At 35.8% G+C, this 27,252-nt stretch overlaps 1 protein-coding gene across 1 annotated transcript in view; it reads right to left on the bottom strand.

The window, feature by feature from the left end:
- The window catches only part of pdlim5a (PDZ and LIM domain 5a), a 61,023-nt gene that overhangs the window by 7,857 nt on the left and 25,914 nt on the right, over positions 1–27,252 (bottom strand). The window contains exons 4-10 of the mRNA XM_067406257.1: positions 24,649–24,685; positions 23,061–23,437; positions 15,625–15,642; positions 15,326–15,504; positions 14,628–14,664; positions 2,911–3,005; positions 951–1,125 (exon numbers count right to left, since the gene is read on the bottom strand). Of these exons, the coding sequence (XP_067262358.1) occupies positions 951–1,125; positions 2,911–3,005; positions 14,628–14,664; positions 15,326–15,504; positions 15,625–15,642; positions 23,061–23,437; positions 24,649–24,685 (918 nt within the window). The remainder of the gene's footprint in view (positions 1–950; positions 1,126–2,910; positions 3,006–14,627; positions 14,665–15,325; positions 15,505–15,624; positions 15,643–23,060; positions 23,438–24,648; positions 24,686–27,252) is intronic.

The raw sequence follows: 27,252 nt of genomic DNA, 5'->3' as shown, positions 1-27,252 counted from the left end.
TTTTATTAATAATGATTATAGATATTGTAAGAATTAATTTGTTAATATGATTTTATAAAATACTTATTAATAATAATATTAATATATTCCATTGACAATAATTAGACAGATATTGTAAGAAACGAATATGAATTATTTTATAAATACTTTGTAACAATTTATTTTTTTAATAAATTATATTAATAATAATTAAACAAATATCAGAATAAATATTAAATTTAAGTTTATATATTTTAATAAATATTTTGTTACAAAATTCATTTTATTAATTTAATGATGGAAATTATAATAATATTATATTAATAATAAATATTACATTAATAAAATAATAAAGGAATTAATAAGATTGCCTTCTCCATGAAGGATATACAGTATGAGATGCTGCTTTAGAGGAGTCTTTTGTATAGACATGCACCCATGATGCCTTATAATGCTGCCTACATAGGCAACTCACTATGTATTAGAACAGAATCATAAAGAGCAGCAGATTTGAGGGTTAGTTGTAAAAAGGGTAAGTGAGAGGTCATATGGAGGCTTGTGAGGAAAGTTAATCAGTATGAACATGTGTTGTGACATTTTCATTGCGAGACTCTATTAATGTAATTGTGATTCTATGAATATGACATCCTGTAATACTGTGCTAGAGGTGCAGAGAAAACAAAATGTCAATATCAGTATGTTCAACTAAAACTTTTGGACTAATATTGGCAGCCGTTGTTAAATATGTGTTCAGATATCACATTCTTTTTGCATTATACAGTTTTTTATATTGTATATTCATTCCAAAACTAGTGAGTTTCCTACCTAGACAGCACTGCAGGGAATCACAGGCATAATCCCAACACAAAGACTGTTTCAAATGATAGACAGAATTGTGTAACCTTATAAAATACCTCATTTTGGACAAATTCTGACTCAGCATCTTACTATACTAATACTTGTTTGCATACCTGATAACCATGTCGCAGTGAGCACACATAGGAGTGCGTGTTCCAGCAGGGATGTGTTCTGCCATCTGGACCAATGAGGCTTCGTCTTTTGGGTGTGGGCGGGGCATGGGCCGGTCCAAGGCGGGGCCCAAAGGTGTACTGTTGCTCACCACACCAAAAGTGGGAGTAATGAGACCTGCCAAACACAAAGGTGCATTTAACATAAAACAGAAAAGTAACAGTTACAAACAGAGATACCAATTAGTCTTCTAGAGGAAGAATGGCAGTTAAAGTCACAACTTATATTTTTTTATGGAATATTGCAGTAATTATCATCAATGACTTATTCGTGCATATCAATATTTTTAAAATTCCTTTTCCCCTCATAATCTTGAATCAAAATAATTCCCCTTCCCTCTTGCAGCTTCATCTCTTCTCTGATGATGTGTTTACTAGTGTGAGGGTGGGGCAACCTGTCACTCACATGAGATCAACCAATAGCAAACCACAACCATCTAATCAATTCCCCATGGACAAAGTCCAGCCCTACATTTAAACAAAAATGCTGTTTCACTTTGATATACTGTATATGCCACAAAATAGAAGAAAAGACTCCAGTGGTTACAATGACCAGCTGGAATGCCGAGGAAATCCACCAGAGGGCACTTCTCCCCAGAACACTGTCATTCCATCATGAACTACATATCCTAGAGTCCTTTGCTCAGACTCATTATAACTGATTAGTTTCAGCTGTTTCTCAAATTTACATTTGTTAACTCTGTCTATATAAACCTGGTTAACTCGATCACTCTTTGCGAAGTCTTGTATGTGTCACTCTGCATTTCTGAGTGTTCCGTCTAAGGATTTTTATCTTCTGCTAGTGATGGGAGAAACAAAGCTTTTTAAAGCTGTGAATCAATTGAACCAATTGCTTCGCAAAATGATTCACTGTTTCAAAGCATTCGAAACACCACAAGCTGGTGACCCCTGCTGGTCAAAACTGTGTAAATGCAGCAAAAACTCATGCCAAACATGCATAAAAACAGCTTTTACAAATCCATTGCAAATGTTTTATTGAAAGTATCTATAAAATGGAATTACTGTAACTAATTATCTAATACCATTAAATATTAAGTGTCTGTATAATATGTATTCTTTTATCAATTTTCAGGGCTTGTTTTGTTTATTCTATGGATGGGTCAGCTAAACAAAGACTATTAACACTCTGGAGTCTGAGGTATCGCCGGCGATACCACCTCGCTTTTTTTCTTACCAGTGTGAAAGAGACTCAAAATACTCAGTCAATGTTGCACATACAATTAAGAGTTATACACCATTTTGTTTATTCAATAATTACTATTATTCCTTTAAATTATACAAATACCTCATTGAGACGCCTACAATTGTGTAAAACTCTTCAGAGATCAGGTAATAGACACTTTTAAACACTTAATACTCAGGTAATAAACAGACACCGCAGGTGGGCGATCTCAATGAATTGGCATGCTTCATGGGTTCACAGAGATCGCCCCCAGCAGTGAACCAATGAAATTTCGAAACAGTTTTGACGTAATGAAGCCTTGTTAACTGAAATCACGTTTGTCTGACTTTGGCAGTTTGAAACATGCTCCGAACCACCAATTCGAAACAAAAGCTTCGTAAAGGTTTCGAAGCTTCATGAACCAGTGTGTTACTTGCAGTTTCTTTGTAATTATTTGTGAAATTTACTAGCAATTTCACGGGTGGATGAGATAAATTATTAATGATAGATAAATCAGAGATCATAGGTTAGGGTGAGTGGCAGATGGATGATATATTTTTAACAGCGGATTCAGGTGACATTAGAGCAAATCCGCTCATCTCTATTGTATGTACAGTGCAGCATTATATACACAGTGCTTATTAGAAGAACGCTGTGGTCAGTATCTGGACAGGAGAGAGGTTGAACCTTCAGTCATGTGCTTAATTCAGGGTGTCTTACCTGTTATGTTTCTGACAGGTGTTCCTGGGGCTTTGGTCATGGTCTTAACAGGACAGGTGACATGAGTGCTGGGCTGAGAATCATCCAGCTCCTCACTGAGGGACCAGAAACACACACACACACACACAGAGAAAGAGACATATTTATAAGGGCAAGACAAGAAGAGTGATAGAGAAAGTCAAATTGCATACTACCTACTATTTCTTATAGAAAGTAGTATGCAGTATGTAAACTGGTAATTTTTTCCTGTGATCAAAGATAAATTTTCAGCATCCTTACTCCAGTCTTCAGTGTCACATGATACTTCATAAATCACTTTAATATGCTAATTTGCTGCTCAAGAAACATTTCTGATTAATATCAATGTTGAAAACAGTTGTGCTGCTTCATATTTAAAAAAAAAAAACATTTCTTTTCAGTATTCTTTGATGAATAGAAAGTTTAAACATCATTTATTTGAAATAGAAATATTTTGTAACATTACAAATGTCTTTACCGCCACTACTGATCAATTTAAAGCATACTTGCTCAAAAAAATATTTTAAAAAAATTGTACTGACCCCAAACTGTGTGTAGATCAGTATTTGTTTTCTTAAATACAGCAATAAAATCAATTTCTTGAGAATAATACGAATTACAAAAAAGTAAAATGTCTAATTAATTGTGAAATAAATTCATGTTTTAGGATCTTAATCCTAACATTGGCTATACTATATTTGGCTATAAACTCAGCATCCTACACTTGCCAAAATGTGCAGCATACTGTTCAACCAGAGCACACTTGCTGGGGAAATAATGTATCCCACAATGCAACTGTCACGGTTGGCTGTATAATGAAGCTTACCACAGGAATAATCCAAAGAAACTGTCTTTAATCCAAAAATTAAAGTTCAAAAATCCATTATTTTAATGCATTCTTGACTCAATATTTGATCATACTATGAATATACATTATATATATTTTTATATGAAATATAAAATATTTGATAAATGTATATACATACATCTCTTAAATTTAGGCTTAATCTTACATTTTTAGTCTTACATTTTTGAGTGTGTTTAAAATTCTTATTGCATACTACAGTATGCAGTATGCCACTGTAAACACAGCCAAAGCCACACGCAGCTCACACTCACACCAGATACAGCTCATTTCTACTGTACCTACAGTACAGACAGACATTCCATCATGACGCTCATTAAATACTCAGCAGGTCTGGCTGTGCCGTCCAAAATTTAAAATTTAGTGAGGCAGGAAGTGAATGTTGATGGACAGGGGGACAGAAGTTTGGCTCTTGGGTGGCCAAAACAAACACACACATTCATACCCACACGTACTGTACCACCCTGATTCTCTGCCACACAACTGTGCTCTGTCAATCTCCCCTGCCTAATTACAAGCCCCCGGAGACAGAATGTTATGGCAACGGCAGCCATAGAAACCGAAAGGACCACCATTCAGTTGCTGGATACTGATAAAATATTCCATACAGGGACACATCCAAATGTCAAAAAAGACCTTTCTACAGTTTTAAGTAATAAAACAACAGATTTGGGGTTGAAAAATTATGTCAGTTTTGTGTGACTTTGTGTTTGTTTGTGGTTAGAGGATCATGTTGATGGTTAATGTGATTCTCTACACCTGTGTGAACTTGAGAACTTCATACATCCACTAAATATGCATGAAAAAATACACTGAGACCAAAAAAAGTTAGTTGTTTAAAAGATCCTGCAGCATATGGGACAAGCATGTTTCTGCCACTAAATCAAAAAATGAAAAAGGTAATTGCGACTTTTTATCTCACAATTCGGATTTTTTTCTCAGAATTGCGAGTTTATATCTCACAATTCTGACTTTATAATATGCAATTGCAAGTTATAAAGACAGAGTTGTGTTGTGAGATATAAAGTATGTCAGATAAAAAACGTCAGTCTTTTTTCCCAAACAAGTGCACATTATAACACGCAATTGCATGTTTATATCTCACAATTCTGACTTTTACGCAAATCCAGTTACCTTTTTTATTTCATGGCAGAAACAAGCAGATACAGACACTTTATTGGATATTTTGTTATATTACGCAGTGATGTTTAGACTTTTTTTAGTGTCAAATTATTTTTGGGTCACTACAATACCTAAAACCATAGACAGCGTTATACAGTAAGTAGGTGATTTCATGCTTGAAAAAAATTTCACATTTTACAGTATTATAGCACCTCTCTCCCCAGTCTGGCTCGGAAACACCGTTTAGTTCCTGATTTGATGAAGCCCCTCCTTCAGAAATACGATATGTGCTGTGATTGGTTAGCTGGCCCAGTGTGTTGTGATTGGTACCGGGACATGTCACGCCCCTCAAAATAACAGCGAGCTCTACTTAAATTTAAATTTTAAGTGAAGCAGTTAATAAAGCTACTGGCAAATGCCTTCTATAAAATGCGATTTCAATCAAAATGGACAATTCTTATTTTTATGGAACATTGCATGATTTATCCATACACATCATTTTTTAAAATTCATTCAAATAACTTCCCCTCCCTCTTGCAGCGTCATCTCTTCTCTGATGATGTGTTTACTGGTGCACGGACGGGGCAACCTGTCAAACTCACATGTGATTGACACTCCACCAATAGCAAACCACAACCATCCAATCAATCCCTGATGAACAAAATCAATTCCTGCCCTACATTTGTTCTTGTTCAAGAAGCAGTTATACTCGGATATACGTCGCAATAGCTGCTTTGAAACGAAATGTACTGTGAAAAGCACTATACAAATGTAAATTGAACTGAACAATAGAGAAGAAAGAAAACTTTTACTTTTTAAAATTTTCAATTTTAAACACCTTGATTGATGATCAGACTGACATCTGTAGACCAACGCTTGCACTGGTCATCAGCAGAAAAAAAAGCAGAAAACACATCTTCACATGTCCTGTCTCCCCAGCTATAAGACCGATCGTTACTGTTGTCAGCCAATCAGATTCATTACATAGCATATAATCCAATCAGACTGGAGCAGCACAGCAGGCTAATCGAATGAAAGAGGAGCAATCACAAAACACACAGGAAGTTCTCCATCACACACATCCATGAGCAGAGGACGGGGTGAAATCTGTCATACTGTAAACCTGCACATAGTGATCTGAGCTCATTTATATTATTCAAAAGTCTGGGGGTGGTAAGATTTGTTATGTTTTTGAAAGAATTATCTTATGCTTACCAAGCCTGCATTTATTAAATAAAAAATATAGTACACACTAACAGAAATATTGTGAAATATTATTACAAATTTACAATGTACACTCTAAAAAGTAATTCAGAGGAACTGTTACCAAAACTTAAATAAATGCATGGTTGCAAGTTAACAATTCTAATTTATTGTTTTAATTAAACCTTTTGAGTTGCAAACATTATTTTGTGGAGTTCTGTTGAGAACGTTGGATGAGATGTTAAACCGAGGTCCTGACTCTATGTGGTCATTAAAAATCCCATGGCACTTCTCGTAAAGAGTAAGGGTGTAACCCCGGTGTCCTGGCTAAATTCCCACCATTGGCCCTTACCAATCATGGGCTCCTACACTGTTAGCCTGGATAAGTTGAATTTACTTAAAAAATTTTAGGAAACTGGTTGCCCTAAAAAAAATTAAGTAATGTTAACTTAATAATTCGAGTTAATTTAACTTAAAATGTTTTGTAATATTAATTACTTTGTAGTTATTACACCTAGTATATTTAAGTTCAATGTACTAAGCAAGTTAACTTGCCACCAATCAAAATTCATCCATGCCTCCCATCATGCATTGCTGCATGAATAAATTATGAGCTGAATTGTCTTAGTAATTTTCTTAATTCTCACTATTTAAATTTTGCTGTTTTTCTGTGACTTTTTAGTAGCGTGTTTTCTAATGTTCAGAGTTGATCTGTTTATCAGAATATGTTGCTTGTCACTGTTCTTAAGATTCATACGCTGCTTCTTGATGTCTGTGTGCCTATATATATATATATATATATATATATATATATATATATATATATATATATATATATATATATATATATATATATATATATATTTTTTTTTTTTTGTTTTTGTGATAAGGACCACTTTTTTTAATTGTATTGTAAAAGTAGATCTTCCGCTGTAGAATCACAGTGCTGCTGTAATCAAAAATGTAAATCTAACTCAGATATTGGGCTCTAAGTGAGTTCAGTGATTCAGATCAAATAATGATTATGTGAAAACATAACCAACACCACCTGATCATCTTTTAACTTTGCTTGTCTGGTTGGTTTTAACGCAGTTAAACCTGCCCAAACAAAATCTAATATTAAAAAGTCAAGGGTCAAGAGCCCAACTAAAACAAACCCTGACCTCGATGATGGTAACTTAAAAATTGTGATATTCTCCTTTGGTGAAAAACTATAAAAAGGTAACTGTTTGGAAAAAATGTCTGTAGAACAGCCAAAACAAATGTTCCAACTGTTCATCAACAGCTCCTTGAATTCACACACACCACGACAAAATGACGTCATTACCTGCCACAAACCAGTGTGTAGGAGGCATGGCCAGGAGAAAAACTTCATAATTTAAGTGCATTTAACTTACATTTATTAACACATTCAAATACACCCACAAATTAGTAGAATGTAATTATATTTTATAAGTAATGCAACCAAACTTAAATATTTTAAGTATATTGTAATTATATTTTTATGGAAAATATAAAATCCGGGCTAAGAGTGTAATAATCCCCATCCACTAAACTGCATATATCACTCTCTCTCCTCTCCACCTACAGCTGGTGTGTGGTGACGTACTGGTGTCGTTGTACTGCGGCTGCCGTTGCATCATTCAAGTGGATGCTGCACACTGGTGTTGGTTGAGGAGAGACCCCAGATACGATTGTAAAGTGCTTTGGGTGTACAGTAGTATATATGAAAGCGCTATATATATAAAAATGCCTCATTCATTCATTCATAATGTTGATCATTACATCAACTTAACATCAGAGGCTTGAGCCCCTGCCCCTTTGATCGCAAAAGTTAAAGTGCCCTTTGTGGTCGCATCGTGGTGCCCCCACGTTCACATTTCTCCTAACCCAGAACGCAAATTATACCGACCTAGACCCACAACAAGGAATGCGGTTTCTAGATCCAAAACCACAACCTCCCCCAGGAACGCGATTTCGTCCCTGCCCTCCCGGAGGTCTGTGCACGCCACTGTTATGATTGCATGTGCGATGACAGCTGTTGATTTGAATTGAAATAGGTCAGATTAATTGGTTCCAGGGCTACAACTCTGGCTGTTGGAGCGTCTTATTTTTTTTGAGTAATCAACAAAAAAATGTGTTTATGCTACAAATTATTAAGTTCCTCTAACTCAATGTAGTGTGTTGGTGGAACGTAAGTTCACTGAAAGTTGTCATAACCAATGTTCCCTCTATTTTTTTTTTCTCGCTGAGCAAAACTTTTCTCTGTTGAGCGCACATTTTGGCCAAAAACATACTTTATATCAGATCTGTACAATCAATGTAAACACACACACACAAAAATGGTTTTATCATGCAACTGTAACATTTAACTTTAATGTGCCTGTAACGAGGTTAGTAGATATGGGAAGAAGGAGGCGGGAACCGGCGAACATTCAACAAAACTTTAATATAAAGTAAACAAACAAAACGAAAGTAATGCCGGCAGACCCTCGCGGACGTTTGCCGGCCACACAAACATAACAAAACATAAAATAAAGTCCAGGCCTGGTCCTCTCCCGTCTTTCATTGTAGTCGCTCCTCCTTTTATGCCTCCGGAGCTCCTCCGTGAGAGACTCGAGGCCGGCACGCCTCGCAGGTGACGCTCATTATCACTCGCGTCACCGGCCTCGCGCCGTTCCCTCACGGCTCTCGCCCGCCCTGCTCGTCACAGTGCCGTTTCTATTTTATTTGACCCTTGATGTAACTTAGTGATATATTAAATAATATGTTTGAAAACAAGCAGTTCAGTCACTAAATTAAGCACATTTTAGGTTACTTGAGATTGTTTCACATTTTTTCACATTAACTGTACCAGTCTTTACCAAGATATTCTATTAAAAAATTATTTCTGTCCTCCTGCAGGACAGTTCAGTTCTTTATAATATAATATGAGCAGTTACAATGATGGTTTGGATTAGCAACAGTGTTAAACCATCAAAATTACATGTTTATTGCTTATGAATTTCGCAGATTTTATATACCAGGAGGTTTCGAGATTTTTCGTGGCAAGGAGCCCTAAACAATAGGTATATCACTTACGTATTTTAAGTTACATAAGCTACACCTGTGGTGGGAGTGCAATTGTAAATGTCTCAGAGTTTTGTTAGCATTCTGTGCCCATCATCCGTGATGTTTTATTTCACATTTCTTTTTGTTTCACGTTGCCTCTTGTATCGAGGTATTTAGTCCGCAAACATGACAGTATTCTTACGGCGACTGTTTTGGCTCAGGGCCAGCCAGCTCACACGCACTCAATCGTTCTCTTTCTATAAAACCTGTAAACCGCATTCACCGGTTCCAACTCTATAGCGACAATAACTCTATAGCGGTTGTCCAGAACACTTCAATTATTTCTCATTTAAACTACTGCAATCAGATGGATTTTTCAATTATTTTTTCTGTGCAGCCACGACTTCAGAAGTGCGCGGCCGCGCACGCGCGCAGCTTAGAGGGAACATTGGTCATAACTCAAAAAAATTGATGCAAACTGTTGTGTTAATTTTTTTTGTTGAGCCAACACATTATTTTTTAGAATGTAGTTTAAAAAGGATAGTTCCTGTCCTTGATTCTGATTGGCTGAGCCAAGTTTGAAGCCGTTGTAAATTACTCTACAAACATCCACCTGTGACCTCATAACATGAGTATTACTGCACCACTGCATCTGTGTCAATATGCACTGATTTTCATACATTTCCAGAACAGAAACCTGAACATTGGACATGGCCAGGTTCAAAATTTTGACATATTAGGGACTTTTTTTATCTCCATAAATCAGAAAATGCTGTCAACAGCCAGAAAAAAATAATAAATTACAAAAAAACCTGAATTTTATAAATCAAGTGAAAGATATATGAACAAACCCTTTGAAAAAAAAACCTTCAGAATATAGAAATGAGTAAAAGTAAGTACTGCTGAAGTGGAGATTTCTGCCTCAGTGCAGGAAAAAAACTCATTTTGAGAAAACAGCCTTTAAAGATATGTTTGAAATTGACATTTTCTACAGACATTTTGGATGTTTTCTTTACACTAGTCTGAAATAATAGACAAGTTACGGAAGCAAAATTTCTCAAAATTGACCAGTGCATGAAAAAAAAAAAAAAAAAAAAAACACTGGTTTTGCCTGCAGTGTCTTGCCTTAATGAACAAACAAGGAGTACATAAACCTGTGTTCCCAGTCATCCCTGTCTGTCGATGGCCCGGGTGTCAGGGGTAATGTAACATACATTGTGTCATCATCTCACCAGTGAAGCCTGTGAAGATCACATTATGTGCTGAGAAGAACCAGTTCTGCCCTCTAGTGGTGAGAACTGCAGCAGCTTAATCATTTGTGGAGCGAAAAATGACCCTATATATGATTATAACATATTCCTGTTGTTACTGTGCACATTTAATATTTGTCGCATGAATGGAGGTAATACAACAACCACTAATATAATATAATCTCTCATCAAATATGTTGCTTCACAACATTACAGAAGTTATATGTGTGAATGCTGTTTGTCTAGAACTGTGAATAAATGAAAAATATTATGAATTATAAATTATCCTAAGTTTTATGACGCATTTGGACACTCAGAAGTCATTATATCACCCATTACTGGATCTTTGTACTGTATTAATTTAAAAGGCCCACTTGTGACCTGAAAGATTGAAACAGTTTGTAGATTTGTCCATTACTGCCATTATTATGTAACTGCTCAGTTTAATATCATTAACAATATCGATATCATCTGCTGTGCTAAATAAAACAATGACCTTTACTCATGGATCTTACAGTGAACTGACTGGGACTGAATGTCATTGGACATGATATCTTAATAGTGCCGTAGCTGAAGTAAGACCAAACAGAGGGACAAACAGTAAGAAATACCGACACAAAGGAGGAGAAAATACATGGCAGAAAATACAGGCCACTTTATTCTAATGTTACTACTCATTGAGGAAGAAATTAAATGACAAATGAAAATAAATTGTAAATTTTCAAGCATAAAATAAAATTCTGCATTTTTTAAAGGGGACCTATTATGCCCCTTTTTACAATCTGTAATATAAGTCTCAGGTGTCCCCAGAATGTGTTTCTGAAGTTTCAGCTCAAAATACCCCACAGATCATATATTATACCATGTTGTAAATGCCCATTTTTCAGAGGAAGCAAAAACATGCTGTTTTCATGCATGTATCTTTAAATGCAAATGAGCTGCTGCTCCCCGCCCCCTTTCCAGAACAGAGTGCTGCAGGAATGATGTCAGAACCTGGAAGACTAATTCGTCACTGGTTCCTTCGAGATTCTATTATGGGGTTTTATACAAAAACAAAATATTAAAGTATCGTTTACCACAGACCTTATTTCACTCATAAATTGAAAAATCCCATAGGAAAATCTCAAAGGATCCAGTGGCGAATTAGTCTTCTGGGTTCTGATATCACACCTGCACAACTCAATAGTGCTGTGTTCATGCCTCGGATACTCTGCCTTTGGTTTTGATTATATTCTCACGCTCATGTGACATTGCAGTTTTCTGTCATCATGAAAGTTTATTATTTGCATGCGTTTTAAAGCCATGTCAATTTAAACTTCTTATATATGTTTTTCTGAGCATATGAAAAAGTGTAATATACAATACCTACTGCTATATATGCTGTCAATATGAATCAAACAACAAAAGATGAACAGAAAATCACTCACTGCTCTCGACTGAATAACTTTAGTAGCTTTAATAAGAATACTTTTCTTACTTGAATGCTGCTGTTAAATTCTCTGGCAAAAAGATAAATGGCAGACTGTGTACAGCTCATTCAGGGCGGGGTCTATGCTAATAGAGCAGATTCCGTCAAAAGTCATGGGCGGGGTCTAAGCAATGTGATGTCACATTGGAGAACATTCCTGAACAGCTCATTTTGAGACACTGTTTCAAATTTATGGGGAAAATAACAAATGGGCTGTATGGATTTTTATCACAATAGGGTGGTTGTGTACACACTCTGCGGACACATAATAATGTTCAAAAACAATATAAAAGTGAACTTTTCATAACAGGTTAAAGAATGTTCTGGGTCTAAAACTTAGCAAAAAGCATCTGTGACATGCTTAACAGAAAACGGTATTTTGTTTTCTAAAAATAAATTATTTATACAGTAATGCACTTGCAATAGGGCAGCAAATAAATATTAAAATAAACAAAACTTTGAAAATATAGCAATACTGTGTAAACATGCTAACAGGGTAGTAGTGCTATAAAATTGCATTTAAACCTTGCGTCATGAGCATGCAATTAACAAGATACATTCTGTTAAGAAGAATAATGATATAATAAAGCAATAATAAAGAACTATTTAGCCTTTTCACAAAAAAAAATATGAGCTGCACATTTCGCCGTAGAACGTCTCCATAAGTGCATTCCTGTAAATGCTGAGTTTAACTGACAGATGAGGTGAAATTATTTTCAGTGATATAATCAACAGATGCTGAACTAGTTTGGAGCCCAGAACGTTCCTTCATATAGGAACCAAAAGCTGAAACATCACAGAAACTGATCCAAGCCACACGTGTAATACAACACTGTAGTGCAACTAATAAACTTCACTAATAAAAATGGCTAAATCCACAAGATCAGAGTTGGAGATGCATGTTGAATCTTCACACGCTGCCTGTTTTAAAGTTTTTCTGATAAAACTTCAGTCACAGTCTCTCTTCAGATTACAACACAGAAACATCCCACACAGACCCGCTCTCTCTCTCACACACACACACGCACACACACACACACACACTCTCTCACACACTCTCACACACACACACACTCTCACACACTCACACACACACACTCTCACACACACATCTACACCAGGCTGACAACGTTAAGGGTTTGGGCAGACACTCCATGGTGCCAGTCTCTGAGCTTATGATATCTGGGTCCAATCTTAGGATTAATCTTCACAACCCTGTTCACAGGGAATGAACAAGAGAGAGAGAAAAAAAGAAACAGGAAGACAGTATGAAAAGCTGTAGAAGAGGATGTCAACAAATCTGTCACACAGATAATCCATGCAGACAGAAAACGCCACTGCACACACATTAAAGTCAACACTAAATCAAAACTGACAATTACTACTTTTTTATGGAATAAAGTATTTATTATCAATTATTTATCTTTTTTATAACTGTTGTTCCCTTAATAAACTTGAATTAAAATATCTTCCCCTCCCTCTTGCAGCGACATCTCTTCTCTGATGACGTGTTTACTTGTCCCGTGAGGGCGGGGCAACCTGTCACTCACATGAGATCCACCAATAGCAAACCACAACCATCCAATCAATTCCCCATGAACAAAATAAAGCCCCGCCCTACATTTATTCTTGTTTGAGAAGGCATTTCACTCAGATATACTGTACGTCACAATAGGGAAGAAAAGACTACCACAACTTTTATATTATACTATATCATAAATATTATAGATATTATACTAAAATCATAAATAATCAGATGTTGCATATAAAAAAATCTTACCCTGATCAGAGAAACAAAAGGTGCCATTAAAAATTAAGTTAAATTAAATTGAATGTTCTACTCTGACTGAGTTCAGATTCAGTGCCAGTGAGCTGACATGAATGGGAATGCTAACCGATAGCTGTCTGTCCAGGTAATATTGATCACTAGGTTTTGGACAGTTTATCTGTCTCTTTGTCTATATTCCATCTAAATGGCACAATGATAAAGAAAAGACAGGGTGTATTACAGCCACATCAAAAATTCACCATGGTTTTCACCAAAGTATTACATTTTAGTGGCCACACTTACTACAGTTATTGTTAATGCATTTACACAAAATGCTAACTTTTTAGTGGTGTTTGTAAAGGGGGCTTCACTATTGCTCATATTTAGTGATAGTGATTTGAACAAATCCCTAGAATCAATTTTTCTTCAGAAAATGTAAAAATCTGTGTGTAATTTTGCACTGGCCACAACAGAAAACATGGTGTTTTGGTGGAAATTATGGTGACCGTGGTACATTTTCTTGAGGAAGCAAAGCCATGAAACCCCAAAAAACAAGACAAGTTATCACACGACACCTTCAACGGCAAACCAACCACATTATCACACACTCCCCAATCTGAATGCTGCATGACAGCATGAAAAGGACTGAAAGATTTATTTATTTACTGTAGGTAAGATGCAAAACAACTCTCAGTATCACTTACACATGGAAGAGCAAAAAATGCCATGCCAGTTTCTCAATGTTTGTGTGATCTGCACATGCTGGTCAGCTGGAGCCAGAACTTTAACACAAACACCAGAAAACAACAGACCACAGGATACCAAAATCACTCCGGTTAATAACAGCACACAAACGATACAGCAACCCTGAACAAATCAACATCACAATAATGAAAAAAACACACCGACAGCATAAAACACAAGCAAACACACACACACACACCAAAACCGCTGACAGGAATAGGAACTTACTTTGTTGTCTTTGCTGATTCAGCCTCCTTTGACTGATCTGATACAGACAAACATGACAGAAAACATTTATGACACACTTTTATGTGATAAATAGAGGTGTAATGAAAGTAAAGACACATTCACCTTCTCTTCCTCCTGTTTCTCTCACTCTGAACTTCAAATTAAAACATCAAAGTTTCTATTTTATATTAATCTCAAAATCAGTATTGAAGGTTTTGCACACAATGAGTCTCATTCATGAAACATGAGCAGAACAAATGTCTGTGTAAATGTTTTGTAAAATCACTTTCACGCAAACTGTTGCCATTATTTTATAATCACACAAATACATTCTGCTTGTGTTTTATGAATAAGGCCCAAAATTTATATCAGTGCCAGAAAAAATGTGTTTTATTAATTTAATTAATTTTATTAATTTCCCCAGGAGTTGATTTTCAGATGTATTTAAACACTGAAGACATATTTTTTTCTAACCATATAAAGCATAAAAGTGTGCTGCTCTTTTATATCGAACAATTGAATTAAATCAATGCATTCTAAACATTCAGTATCTAAATAATTAAACTAAATAAGTGGACCTAGAATAGCATTTTTAAAGGAATACATCAGATGTTGCATTAATTAGCTTATTTCCCTGATCAACCAATACAAAACAAAGGGAACAATAAAATAAAATAAAATAAAAATAAATCTCTCACCAAGTTCTGATTCAGTGCCGGTGATTTGGGCTAGGATACGGAATGAACGGGACTGTGAAGTTCCTGTCCGCGGGCGCCAATCCTCTGTGTCCTGCATGATGCGTTTCCTGCTGGCATCACCGTGAGTTGGGATGTGGTAAAACTCAATGTCTGTCTCTGTGATAGGCTTACGGGGAAGTCTACACACACACACACAGAGAGTGATACTGTCAGTCTCGTTTATATGTAATCACGCTGCACATCAAATTCACAAATTAAGCATTTGAGAAAAAAGGACTTTGCTGCTTTTCCCAGTTTACCTGTTAACTGGAGGTTTTCTGAAGGAGGAAGGAGGCATAAGAAAAGGAATGAGAAAGTTAAAACACTGTAATCATTCTCTATCAGAGGAGTTTTACACACATTACAGATGTACTCACTTAGACACAGCTGGAGGACCACTATGAAGAATAAAATCAAATATTGTCATTAAATAACGGAGAGCTTTTGAAGGCATTCACTTCAAATATTCAAAAATGTACCATGATAACCATAGTTTCTGCCAAAATACTGCTAAAAAAAACAGTTGTTGTCACAGGCTACTGTGAAATCATAATAAGTGGTCTTAAAAAAGATTTTCCTGTAATTATTAATATCAAGTACATTTACACAGCTTTACTTTTGTGTAACTGAACTCTATAGTTAAAGACATGAAAGTTAGAAATGTACTAGACCAGCAGATGGCACTGCTGCACATGAAATAAAACACGTGCAATGGGCTCATAATTATTAAGAGTATTAAAATGAAATTTCTGCAATTGTCCTGTATGTTTAATATCAAGCACAAGTCACTATAGTATTTTGGCCAACTGTGTGGTTATCATAGGTAATCTTTGTAATGAAACTTGAATTTAAACAGCACTCGTTTAGGTAAAAGCTTATTTTAAGTTTCTGAAATGCTGAATCTGGTAAATAGATCATTTTAAATGGAGTTTTTTTAGTTTTAAAATGAAACAATTAAATGAAACAACTCAATGAAAGTTAGAAATGCACTAGATCAGTAGATGGCGCTGATGCACATGGAATGAAACACATGCAACAGGATCATAATTAATAGTCTTAAAAAGAAACTTATTTTTCCAGTAATTTCTACAGTTTTACTGTAGTGTAACTGTTGTAACTATGGTATTTGACCTGTTTGGTTGCCATAGTAAAACCTGTAAGGTAACTTGAATCAAGTGAATACATCATCTTGAACACAAACATGAGCTTTTGAGGTCTAAAATCCTCAAAGAAAATGAAAACTTTGGCTTTGTGACCGAAATCGCCCCCTATACACTACAGCCATTTGTAGTGGTGTCCAAAACCATAGTGGATCATCGAATCATCAATGCATCCATTTTTCAAACCGCTGGTCCAATGTGGCTACAGCACAATATACAGGTATAAATTCCTTTTTAATTGATTATTAAATTGTTTGATTAAGGTTTATATACAGTTTCCATGACAGAGTTCAAGATAAATCTTTTCATTACTACTGGAGCTGCTAGTTTGCTAAGCATCAAATGTTTATTTAACGACAAAAGCGGCCGCTCTTCTGGCACACTCAGTGTCCAAATTCAATCACTCGTCTTCAATGACTCCTTCAAGTGGACTATATTAGTGGAGTAATGTGGGGAACATTGAATGAGGGTATGAGGGGCGATTTCAGAAATAAAAGTTTAAAATGCATAAAACCAGAAGATGGCGCTGCTGCACATGGAATAAAAGACATGCAACAGGTTTATGAAGCCTGAGCTCATCAGGACTCAGTGGGACATCAGAAATCTACAAGCTACATCAATCCAAAAAACATTTTTACATTCGGTATGTACGGATCGTGCCAAAGCCCGTCTGTACTCACACGTACAACATTCATAAGCTGTCAATAAATCACCGCTGTCAGGCTGTGAGTGAACGGACCGTGTGTGTGAAGAAAGAGTGTTGGCAGGGCTCATTTGCTCACTCAGTGTGTTTGACAAACTGATATGTATGTGTGAATAAACCTGACGACCACCACTGCGATAAAACACGCCACATGTCGTAACATGACGTGCATATCAAACTCACATCAACAAGCTCATGCACTGCAAACAGAAGAACAATGAACCACAAACCCAGCTTTGCTTTGCTTGAGTGAGCACCGCTTTAAAAGTAATTGTTGCATAATCAACAATACTACATTAATAATAAAAAAGTGCTAATATTACCATGCGTTAATTCAATTTTTATTTTTATTTTTTTTTTTTGCAGGGCATCATGATACTGCAATGGTATTATTTACCATGTAAATACCATGATTTAGTGCTACAAAACACAACAAAATACCACTATCTGATACATCACTTTGTCGAAATATGAAACAGTAAGTTTTTGTAAGGGATTATGTAAAACTTGAATGATTTGCTTAGTGACTTTGATTTATATTTTTGTTTAATCATCTGTCATGTGAAAATCATAAAACTACGTGTTTCATTCATTTAAATAAAAGCAAAGTGTTGCCATTGTAAAAATTAGATTAGGGAATTACTCTGATAAAACAAAAAGCAAAACAAAACTGTTAGGCACACAAACACACAAACACAAAATGAAAGGAGCATCCATATGGTACTGACTTTGTGGCTGGTATCACCTGCTGAAAAGCACATAGAGGAGAAAATAACCGTTAAACACACAATCAACACTGGCTCAGTATATACAACACTGATTCCTAAACCCCTCTGAGACAGACCAACAGCTGAACACACACCCACATAATATATCATTTAAAACAATAAAAGGTTAGAAACCTCACAACTATCGCTTTTTAATAAATCCAATCAAACTCACTCAATTGTGTAACACCTTGTGTGTCCTAACAAGATTTTAGAGACAAAAAGTTTGTCCGTCCACACTAGACATGACAATAAGGAGCGATAAAGTCAATCAAAAATCACAGCCAATCAGAAGAGCGTGTGGGAGGGCTCTCTCGGCAAGCTCCGGCACTCGCGAGTACATAATCAAATTCATGAATATTACACAATTTAACATTATTGAAAATACATATTGAGTTACTGAAACAATCTCTGTCATAGCATACAATTGTCTGTTCACAATAAGTCGACAGTTTGAACGTTCTTGTTTCCTTTTATTTATTTTTAAAGTCTCCCTGAAATCAAAATTGTTTTTTTAGCTTTTAGTATGAATATGTAAGCTGATGTGTTCAAAATTCGCATTTAGGAGATATAAGCATTCAAAATGTAGTCTCTCACTTCAGCTAAAATGGATCAAAGATTTTCATTACATCACATCGCACTTCAGATTCTCATCAAATCTTCTGTCCAATCAAATGCTCTCTAGAATCTGAAGTCCCGCCTCCTCCTACACTCTTACAGACGCTGAAGCTGGCTGAAATTGGTCATTTGTTCACATAATTTACTAGTTTCTACATGGTGAATGGCACATAGTGCACTTTATAGAGAATAGGGAACGATTCAGACAGTGTAAATATGCTTTCCTTTGATGCGAATGAAATCTGTTTTCACGTTAGTGTCACATGAACCGATGCAGCGCCAGCACAGTCTGCTGTGGTCCAGAGACACGAGAGCACAGAGCGGATCATATCCGCGAGTCGGCTCAGACCACGAAAGGTATCGCACCCATTTAAAATCTGCACAGAATGCTATATTTTAAAGTGATATAGAGGAGATTAGGAGGAGAAACGGTTAGAGATTAAAAGGAAACAGAGGTTTTACTGAGCTTAATAGTGATATAAATGAAACGCTACTGGCTATTAAAAAAAAAAAGGCGGGGCTGTTCGATTTATCGCCCTGTCTTCCTGTTTCAGTTGTAATTACGTCAACACATTGAATAATGCTGCGCGTTCCAAGACACTTCAGCAGGCCTTTAAGATCTGAGGAGAACTGTCCATTGTTGCTTTCAGTACGGATATAAAAGACACACAAAATGATATTCAAAGTCACAGTACACTCTTTTAACATTAAATATAGCACATTAAAGGTGCCCAAGAATGCTTTTTCACAAGATGTAATATAAGTCTAAGGTGTCCCCTGAATGTGTCTGAAGTTTCAGCTCAAAATACCCCATAGCTTTTTTTAAATAAATTTTTTTAACTGCCTATTTTGGGGCATCATTAACTATACACCGATTCTGGCAGCGCGCCGCCCCTTTAATTCGCCTGCTCCCTGCCACACGAGCTCTCGACTATATTACAGTGCGTTAACAAAGTTCACACAGCTAATATAACCCTCAAATTGATCTTTACAAGATGTTTGTCATGCATGCTGTATGCATGCTTCGAATTATGTGAGTAAAGTATTTATTTTGATGTTTACGTTTGATTCTGAATGAGTTTGAGGCTATGCTCTGTGGCTAACGGGCTAACATTACACTGTTGGAGAGATTTATAAAGAATTAAATTGTGTTTATGAATTATACAGACTGCACATGTTTAAAAATTAAAATAGCGACGGCTCTCGTCTCCGTGAATACAGTAAGAAACAATGGTAACTTTAACCACATTTAACATTTTTAACGTGTTTATTGCTAGGTTGCTATGATTGAGGATCAAAATACAAATGATAAGATGTTGTTACGTGATGAATCTGCATTTTGGCGGATAACAGCCAAACAGATGTCTGTTTTAAAGCAGAGGGTGAGTAATTTGTACTCCTTTATTTGCTTAATAAAAGTCTACTTTAAAATATTTTGTTTATAGCACATTTTCAATGTGTTTATTGCTATGTTTGAGGCACAAATACAGATGAAAACGCAGGAATTATTAAGCAACAGCTAATCTAACCGTGTATTTACATCTAATAATGTATATAGTGACCAGAATGATCTCCAGAATACTATAGAATATTTAGGTAAATATTAATATTTGCATAAAATAATATTGTTAAATTATGTGTTCAACTTTTTATATTTTTGTTGCAATTTGACTTAAAACTTTGCAATTAAAAAATAAAAATCTAGTCTTTTCCAGTTGTTTTTCTATGACTTTTTTTAATTAAAATGTTTTCTAGACAAATATAAAAATGTGATAGACCAATATATTGGCCAGACCAGTTCCCAAGATCTACAGCTTTGTCAATGTATTGTGCACATTTTCTGTTCTCAAATGTATTCAGTGAGTTAAATACTGTGTAAATAAAGCAACTTTAAATTACGTTATATATATATATATATATATCCTCAATAAATATGCCACTTTAAGATACTGATATCAGCATCAGCCATTAAAAACACCACAATGGTTGACAAAGAGCAAGACAAACTCAATCCAAAAGAATTCTTTCCATTCAAACAAAGTACAGTATCCAGGACCAGGTACACACAGGGTTGCGTTAAGGAGGAATATGTTTTCTCAACAGTTTCCTATAAAAATCACAGACACAGGCTTGGCTCTGATTTGACTCTCTAATGTACAGCTGTATGAGGATAATGAGGAGGATTTATCAAAGTTTTACAAGAGAGGGAGGAGAAACCATTAGATGAGTGCACAATGTGACGAGAAGCATTTGGTTTTCATCTGTTTTCTCTCCCACGTCTCTAATATTTTCCTCTTTCTCTCCTTTTTATCTAGAAAATACTATGCTCTCAAATGGTCAGAATGAAATACTAGCATACTGCACAGTACTGCATATTTTGGCACTTGTAGTAGGTCATCCCAGTGTCCCATGCATACTATGTACACACGCTGCATATTGCAAAAATAGTATGCCATTCTAAGCACTTAATGCAACACTTAACGAGAAGCAGAACGGGTTTATTGGGTGATTACACTATAATCTGCACTGGTATCAGGCTGATATTATACTATTAAAGTTATTAGCACACAAAAAACTATCTAACAAAATGCATCACAACAAACACACTGATCTGATGAGACGTGTGCATGTTCTAGAATATGTGTGTGCATCAGCACGTGTAATTAGACACGTAGTTCTTCTGCGTAATAATTTCAATCAGCACTTTATAACCATCTTTAAAATATGAAACCCAGAATGGGAGGTTTGCACACACACACAAAGTACATCTGAGCTTCCACTGGGACAATATCCAAGGGAGAGCCCTGTTTCACACACACACCAAAACACATAACAGATACCATTACGCAGATCTAAATATACACATGAACATCAGAGCCACTGACACCCGCCCATCAACGAACAAAATCTCACATACGTCACTGCATGAAAAGAGATAGTCTTCAGACCATGAAACAACATTCTGGAATATTATTTAGTGATCCAAAGACCCCCCCTCCAAAAAAATATATATATTAAAGGTACAGTATGAGATTTCTGAGAAACACTGTTGATATTTGACAGCTAACCAAAAGGATCACATCCCTATCTTGATAGCCTCGCCCCCAAATTCACATGTTATGCAACACAGGCACCTTCCCCCTCACGAGTGGACATGCTCCTTACTGCTGATTGGCTACAAGTGAGTTTTGATGCTCGATCAGATCCACTTCCAACAGCGTTTCTCAGAAATCGCTTACTGTACCTTTAAAAAAAAAAGCAAAAATGAGGAAGCATGTAAATATGAAAGATGCACTTTGTACTTTGGTTGGGTTTAAATGTTGGCATGACTTCTGATAAATGAATATGATGTGGCATGTTGTTCTGCCAAGAATTCAAAACTCAGCTGTTGTGTTCTTATGGTTTAATCCGACCAGCTGAAGTGCATGTTTAGACTAAACCACATGGTAGAGAGGTACATCATGGAAACCAAATAAATACACTTTCATATTCAAATGGTTTTCTGGATATGATGCATATTTTTTTGGTGGCATTCAGACATCCAAAAACAGCAACCTGGAATTCAACAGGGGCGATAGAGCTCAAAAGTGAGTTATGGAAGTAGAAACGGCATTTGAAATCTCTGCAGTGAAGCTGAATTTTAATGAAAATATATGAACCTTTCAGATTGTCCAACCATGAGTTACAAGATTGTTAAAAAATATGCACTGAAATTCATAAACTGTAAGATTATTTCAAACTTAACATTCAGAATACAAACATTCCATTTTAATGCTAGTTAATGTGTTAATATTGTTGCACTAACAAAGACATTTATGAAAAGCTAATAATTTTTATGAAAGGCTGCACAATTAATCAAAATAAAACTTATCAAATAGAATAAAAGTAATGTTTTAGAGCAGCTCGGTTCATAATAAATGCTGCTTCTCACAAACTCAACTTTAATGTGCATTTTGGAATGTAATCCATGCTAGGTTCACTTTATTTACATTAGCATCTTTTCCAACATTTTTGTGGACAGAAGTTTTATGGCATTTCACTAATATTCCACCAAAATAAACCGTGGAGGATTTAAAATGTTAAAAGCGCGAGGGTTTGAACATTTGAATGCGAAGAATTTAAGATATAAATATTTGTATTGTAATTTGTAGTGTTAGTTATCTCATGTAGTGTTATCTCACTAGGGTTAGTAGTTTGAATTTCATTTAGGTTTTATTGGTTGAGTATAGTTTATTAATTCCCTTATACACAGTCCTGTCCTTTAACAATTTTCAAAATTGTTTTTGCTTCAAATAAAATTCATCTCAGAGCTGGTAGGTTGGGTATTTTCTGAAACGTCTATGGAGAAATATACTTTCAGAACCCAGACCTCTGAAAAAGTTGGTGTCACTTTTGCGCTCTATGTTTATAGGGAGGGTGGGGCATCAGATTGTCAATCAAACTCTTACCCATTCAGCTGAGAGCTCTCACCCTGGCTTTCCAGCAGGCCCCGCCGCTGGCCCATGGCAACTTCACAGGCATTCTCATTGGAGTAGAGATTGATGGGCGTGTTATACACCGAAGGGCGGGGCACCGCCGGTATATGATTTGGTGAGCCATCGGTAGGAGTAGGCGGAGCCAGTGGATTAGGGCTTTGAGCTGAGGAGGCGAGTGCAAAAGCAGATGCGGCAGAGGGAATGAAGGCTATGTGTGGTGACCCCGCCCCTCCAAATGGACGAGCGCCCCAATTGGAGGATGAAGTGATGTGGGTGGAGTTTGTGATGTCAGAGGAAGATGGAATGGAGTTTGCCATAGGAACAGGTTTGATAATTTCCACAGAATGATCCTAAACAGGGAAGCACATGCAGCACTCAAACAAAACGACAACAGTAACACAACAAATCAACAGGTGGCACACAACAACGAATGGGTTATACAACAGATGTTACTGCTGAAAACCTAAATAATGTGTGGCAATATGTTCAGAGTGGAATACTAGCTGAACACTGCACAGTATATACTATTTAAAAAATAGTATGTGAAACAGGATGTACATGTATTATGCGTTGATATTGTTGTCACATGATTTGCAGTGAAAAAGCACCAGAAATTCATTTTCAGACAGTTTTTTGCTGACATGAAGCAACAGTGAGGATTACTGAGGTGATTTGGCCATTTTTAGTAACTTGAAACATCAAGAAAACTAAAAATGCATATTTTAGCTTTTTTTCTGTGATAATTTGCATACTGTGCATAATATACACACTTTATAATGCAGAAATAAAATAAGTAGCATGGTACCATAGCATGCCATTCTGAACTTAAGTATGTCTAGAATGGCATACTATATAATATTTCTTAAACAGTATGCAGTGTGCACTGTGTATTGAGAAAATGCTTGACTTTATTACAATAACATGTATAAATATCATTAACCATTCGAATTTTTAACATCTCCATCTTGACTCATTATTTTGATGAGCCAATTAAGACATTTTAACATAAAACTGGATTAAAAATGCATTCCTGTAGCTCAAACAGTAAAGCATTGTGCCTACAGCACCAATGATATGGGTTCGATTCCCAGGGAATGCATGAACTGATATAAATGTACAGCTTAAATTAAATGCATGTCATTTTAGATGAAGGCATCTAACAAATGCATACATATAAATGCAATGCATAAATGTAAATAACTATATCTATCAGAGATTTTTAAAGGACAGCAACTTTCTAAATGAAACATGCAGCATAATGAGAAACATGCATCATGTGAGACCAGTGTAGCACACTGCAGTTACATACTGATTCATATGATAAAAAATACGTAAATGTTCAGTATGCAGCGTTCTAGTATTCTATTCTGAACACAACGATACAAGACAGATAACTGAACACAGCAGACGCACTTTTGCTATAAACATGCAAAATTAAAACTCATGCATACATATAGAGCTGTGTGTCTGTCTCAGAGGGGTATAATAACATACACACAATCCATTCACAATACTCCAGTTGTGTGCTCTCGCTGGCTGTATGTTTGTGTAAATCTCATACCTTTGGTGCCACAGCTGGTTTTGGAAGACTGGAAGCTCTGTTGGAACACAAACGGACAAAAACATTAATGACTGTGCCGTAACCACATCTAGTGCTGGCAGTGTCATTACATAAGGGAACGTCGAACTGTGGTTTGCAATAAAATCATAGGCCTGTATTCATAATGACACAGAACAACCGCATGGAAATTTGTTGAATGCTTCTGAAATTATTTTGCCTGCAGGGGAGAACAGAATGAGGTTTGCGTCAATTAAAAGAAACCAGGTCAGATTTGGTTTGAAACTTGCATGATGTGGTGTGTTAAAACTAAAACTATGGTTTGACAGCAAGTGATATTGCTGTGTGTGTGCGTCTGTGTGTGAGGCTGGAAGAGTGATTGAGTATCAGTTTACAATCTCTGAGAATCTGAACTCAAGACCTTCTAGAACAATCTCACACATCTCTTATTTATTTATTTTTTTATTTTTTATTATTTATTTATGAATCATTTTGACCTTTAAGGATGTTCCCAAAGGGAGGTTTTGTCAGATATAGCTTCTGGGTACAATTTTGTCCTTAAAATATAGTCACACACATCTTGAAGAGTGTATTATATAACAGGAGATGTAAGCACTTGCTCCTATATGTGGACCCTTTGCATCTTTGTTTCTATGTAAATACCCACACATGCACACGTGACTTCATAAGAAGGGGGCGTACCCCTCCATGGAGGTCTTTAGAGTGAGATCCAGCGGGTCGGGTCAGGTTTAGCACTGTTGATCCGGTCAGATGAACATGAGTGGTCACACTGCTGCAGTTATGAGCTAATAATCTGTTCTTGGTACACTCAATATAGATTCGCAGGACACAGAAGACAGCCAGAACATTGCCAGAGAGAGAAAGAGAGAAAATACTCTGCTTTAATTCATGTTACTTAACTGAATCCTTTGTATTAAATGCAGTGATTGGTACTTATGAAGTAGTTATTTTAACAAACCTAGTATTATTCAATTAATCAAATTTAAAGACAACCTGTCTCTAAATCTCCTTCCCAGCAAAGGTCAAAATATTTATAAATTAGACTATTTTAAGGAGCCAATGTCTTATATAGAATGAAATAAGCAAATTCAGATATTAAAATAGCCTTTTTTAGAACACCATGACATATGTTACCATTCAAAAGTTTGGGGTCAGTAAGATTTATACTTTGTAGGGCTGGGACAATACATCGATTCTCAATTCACGATACAATGTTTCTGGATCGATTCTGATATTTTCTCTCTCGAATTGATTCTAAGCTTAGTTTTAACAGCAGATGGCACTCTAAGCTAGTTTTCAGTTTTTTGGCTAACGTTCTCTCAATGTTCACAACAAAATTTTCAGTAACATCAATAGAACCTTCATTCAGAGCAAACTGGACTTTGATAATGTTCTCAAAATGTTAGCACAAAAACGTTAATTATATGTCATTCATGGAATGTTTCCATTTTTATTTAAATGTTAATGCTTCAGAATGTTTAGAAAACGATCAAAAGTAATATTCCCATCATTTTTGCAAAATAGAATGTTCCCTCAATGTTTTGAGTAACCCAAAAAAACAAAAAACGAAATGGTTTTAAAACATTTTTGAATGTTTTAAATGTTCAGAGAACATTTAGAAACGTTTTAACAAAATATTCTTAGAACATATTTTTGTTAGCAGCATGCAAATCCATGAATGCAAAAGTGTCAATGCATTGTCTTAAAGGTGCCATCGAACGTTTTTTTTTTTTTTTTTTTTTTAAATACCCCATAGATTTTGTTTTATTAATTTTTCAACTGCCTATTTTGGGGCATCATTAAATATGAGCCGGGCGGCCCCTTTAAATCTCGTGCTCTCCGCCCACGGAGCTCGCGCTTGCCTTAAAGAGTGCCTAAACAAAGTTCACACAGCTAATATAACCCTCAAAATGGATCTTTACAAAGTGTTTGTCATGCAGCATGTCTAATCGCGTAAGTATGGTATTTATTTGGAGAGATTTATAAAGAATGAAGTTGTGTTTATGAATTATACAGACTGCAAGTGTTTACAAATGAAAATAGCAACGGCTCTTGTCTCTGTGAATACAGTAAGAAACGATGGTAACTTTAACCTCATTTAACAGTACATTAGCAACATGCTAACGAAACATTTAGAAAGACAATTTACAAATATCACTAAAAATATCATAATATCATGGATGATGTCAGTTATTATTGCTCCATCTGCCATTTTTCGCTGTTGTTCTTGCTTGCTTACCTAGTCTGATGATTCAGCTGTGCACAGATCCAGATGTTACTGGCTGCCCTTGTCTAATGCCTTTCATAATGTTGGGAACATGGGCTAGCATATGCAAATATTGGGGGCGTACACCCTGACTGTTACTGTTTTTCAGAGGTTTTTTAAACAAATGAGATTTATATAAGAAGGAGGAAACAATGGAGTTTGAGACTCACTGTATGTCATTTCCATGTGCTGAACTCATGTTATTCAACTATGCCAAGATAAATTTAATTTTTCATTCGAGGCCTTTAACAAACATATGCAGCCATATTTCTAAAATAATGTCCTGAGAAGTTTCCTCTATTCCCTATGTAGTTGCTAGG

The sequence above is a fragment of the Chanodichthys erythropterus genome, chromosome 13, assembly GCF_024489055.1.
Source record: "Chanodichthys erythropterus isolate Z2021 chromosome 13, ASM2448905v1, whole genome shotgun sequence".
NCBI lineage: Eukaryota > Metazoa > Chordata > Actinopteri > Cypriniformes > Xenocyprididae > Chanodichthys > Chanodichthys erythropterus.
The sequence above is the reverse complement of the archived record's forward strand: the minus strand, read 5'-3'. Positions and strand labels throughout refer to the sequence as shown.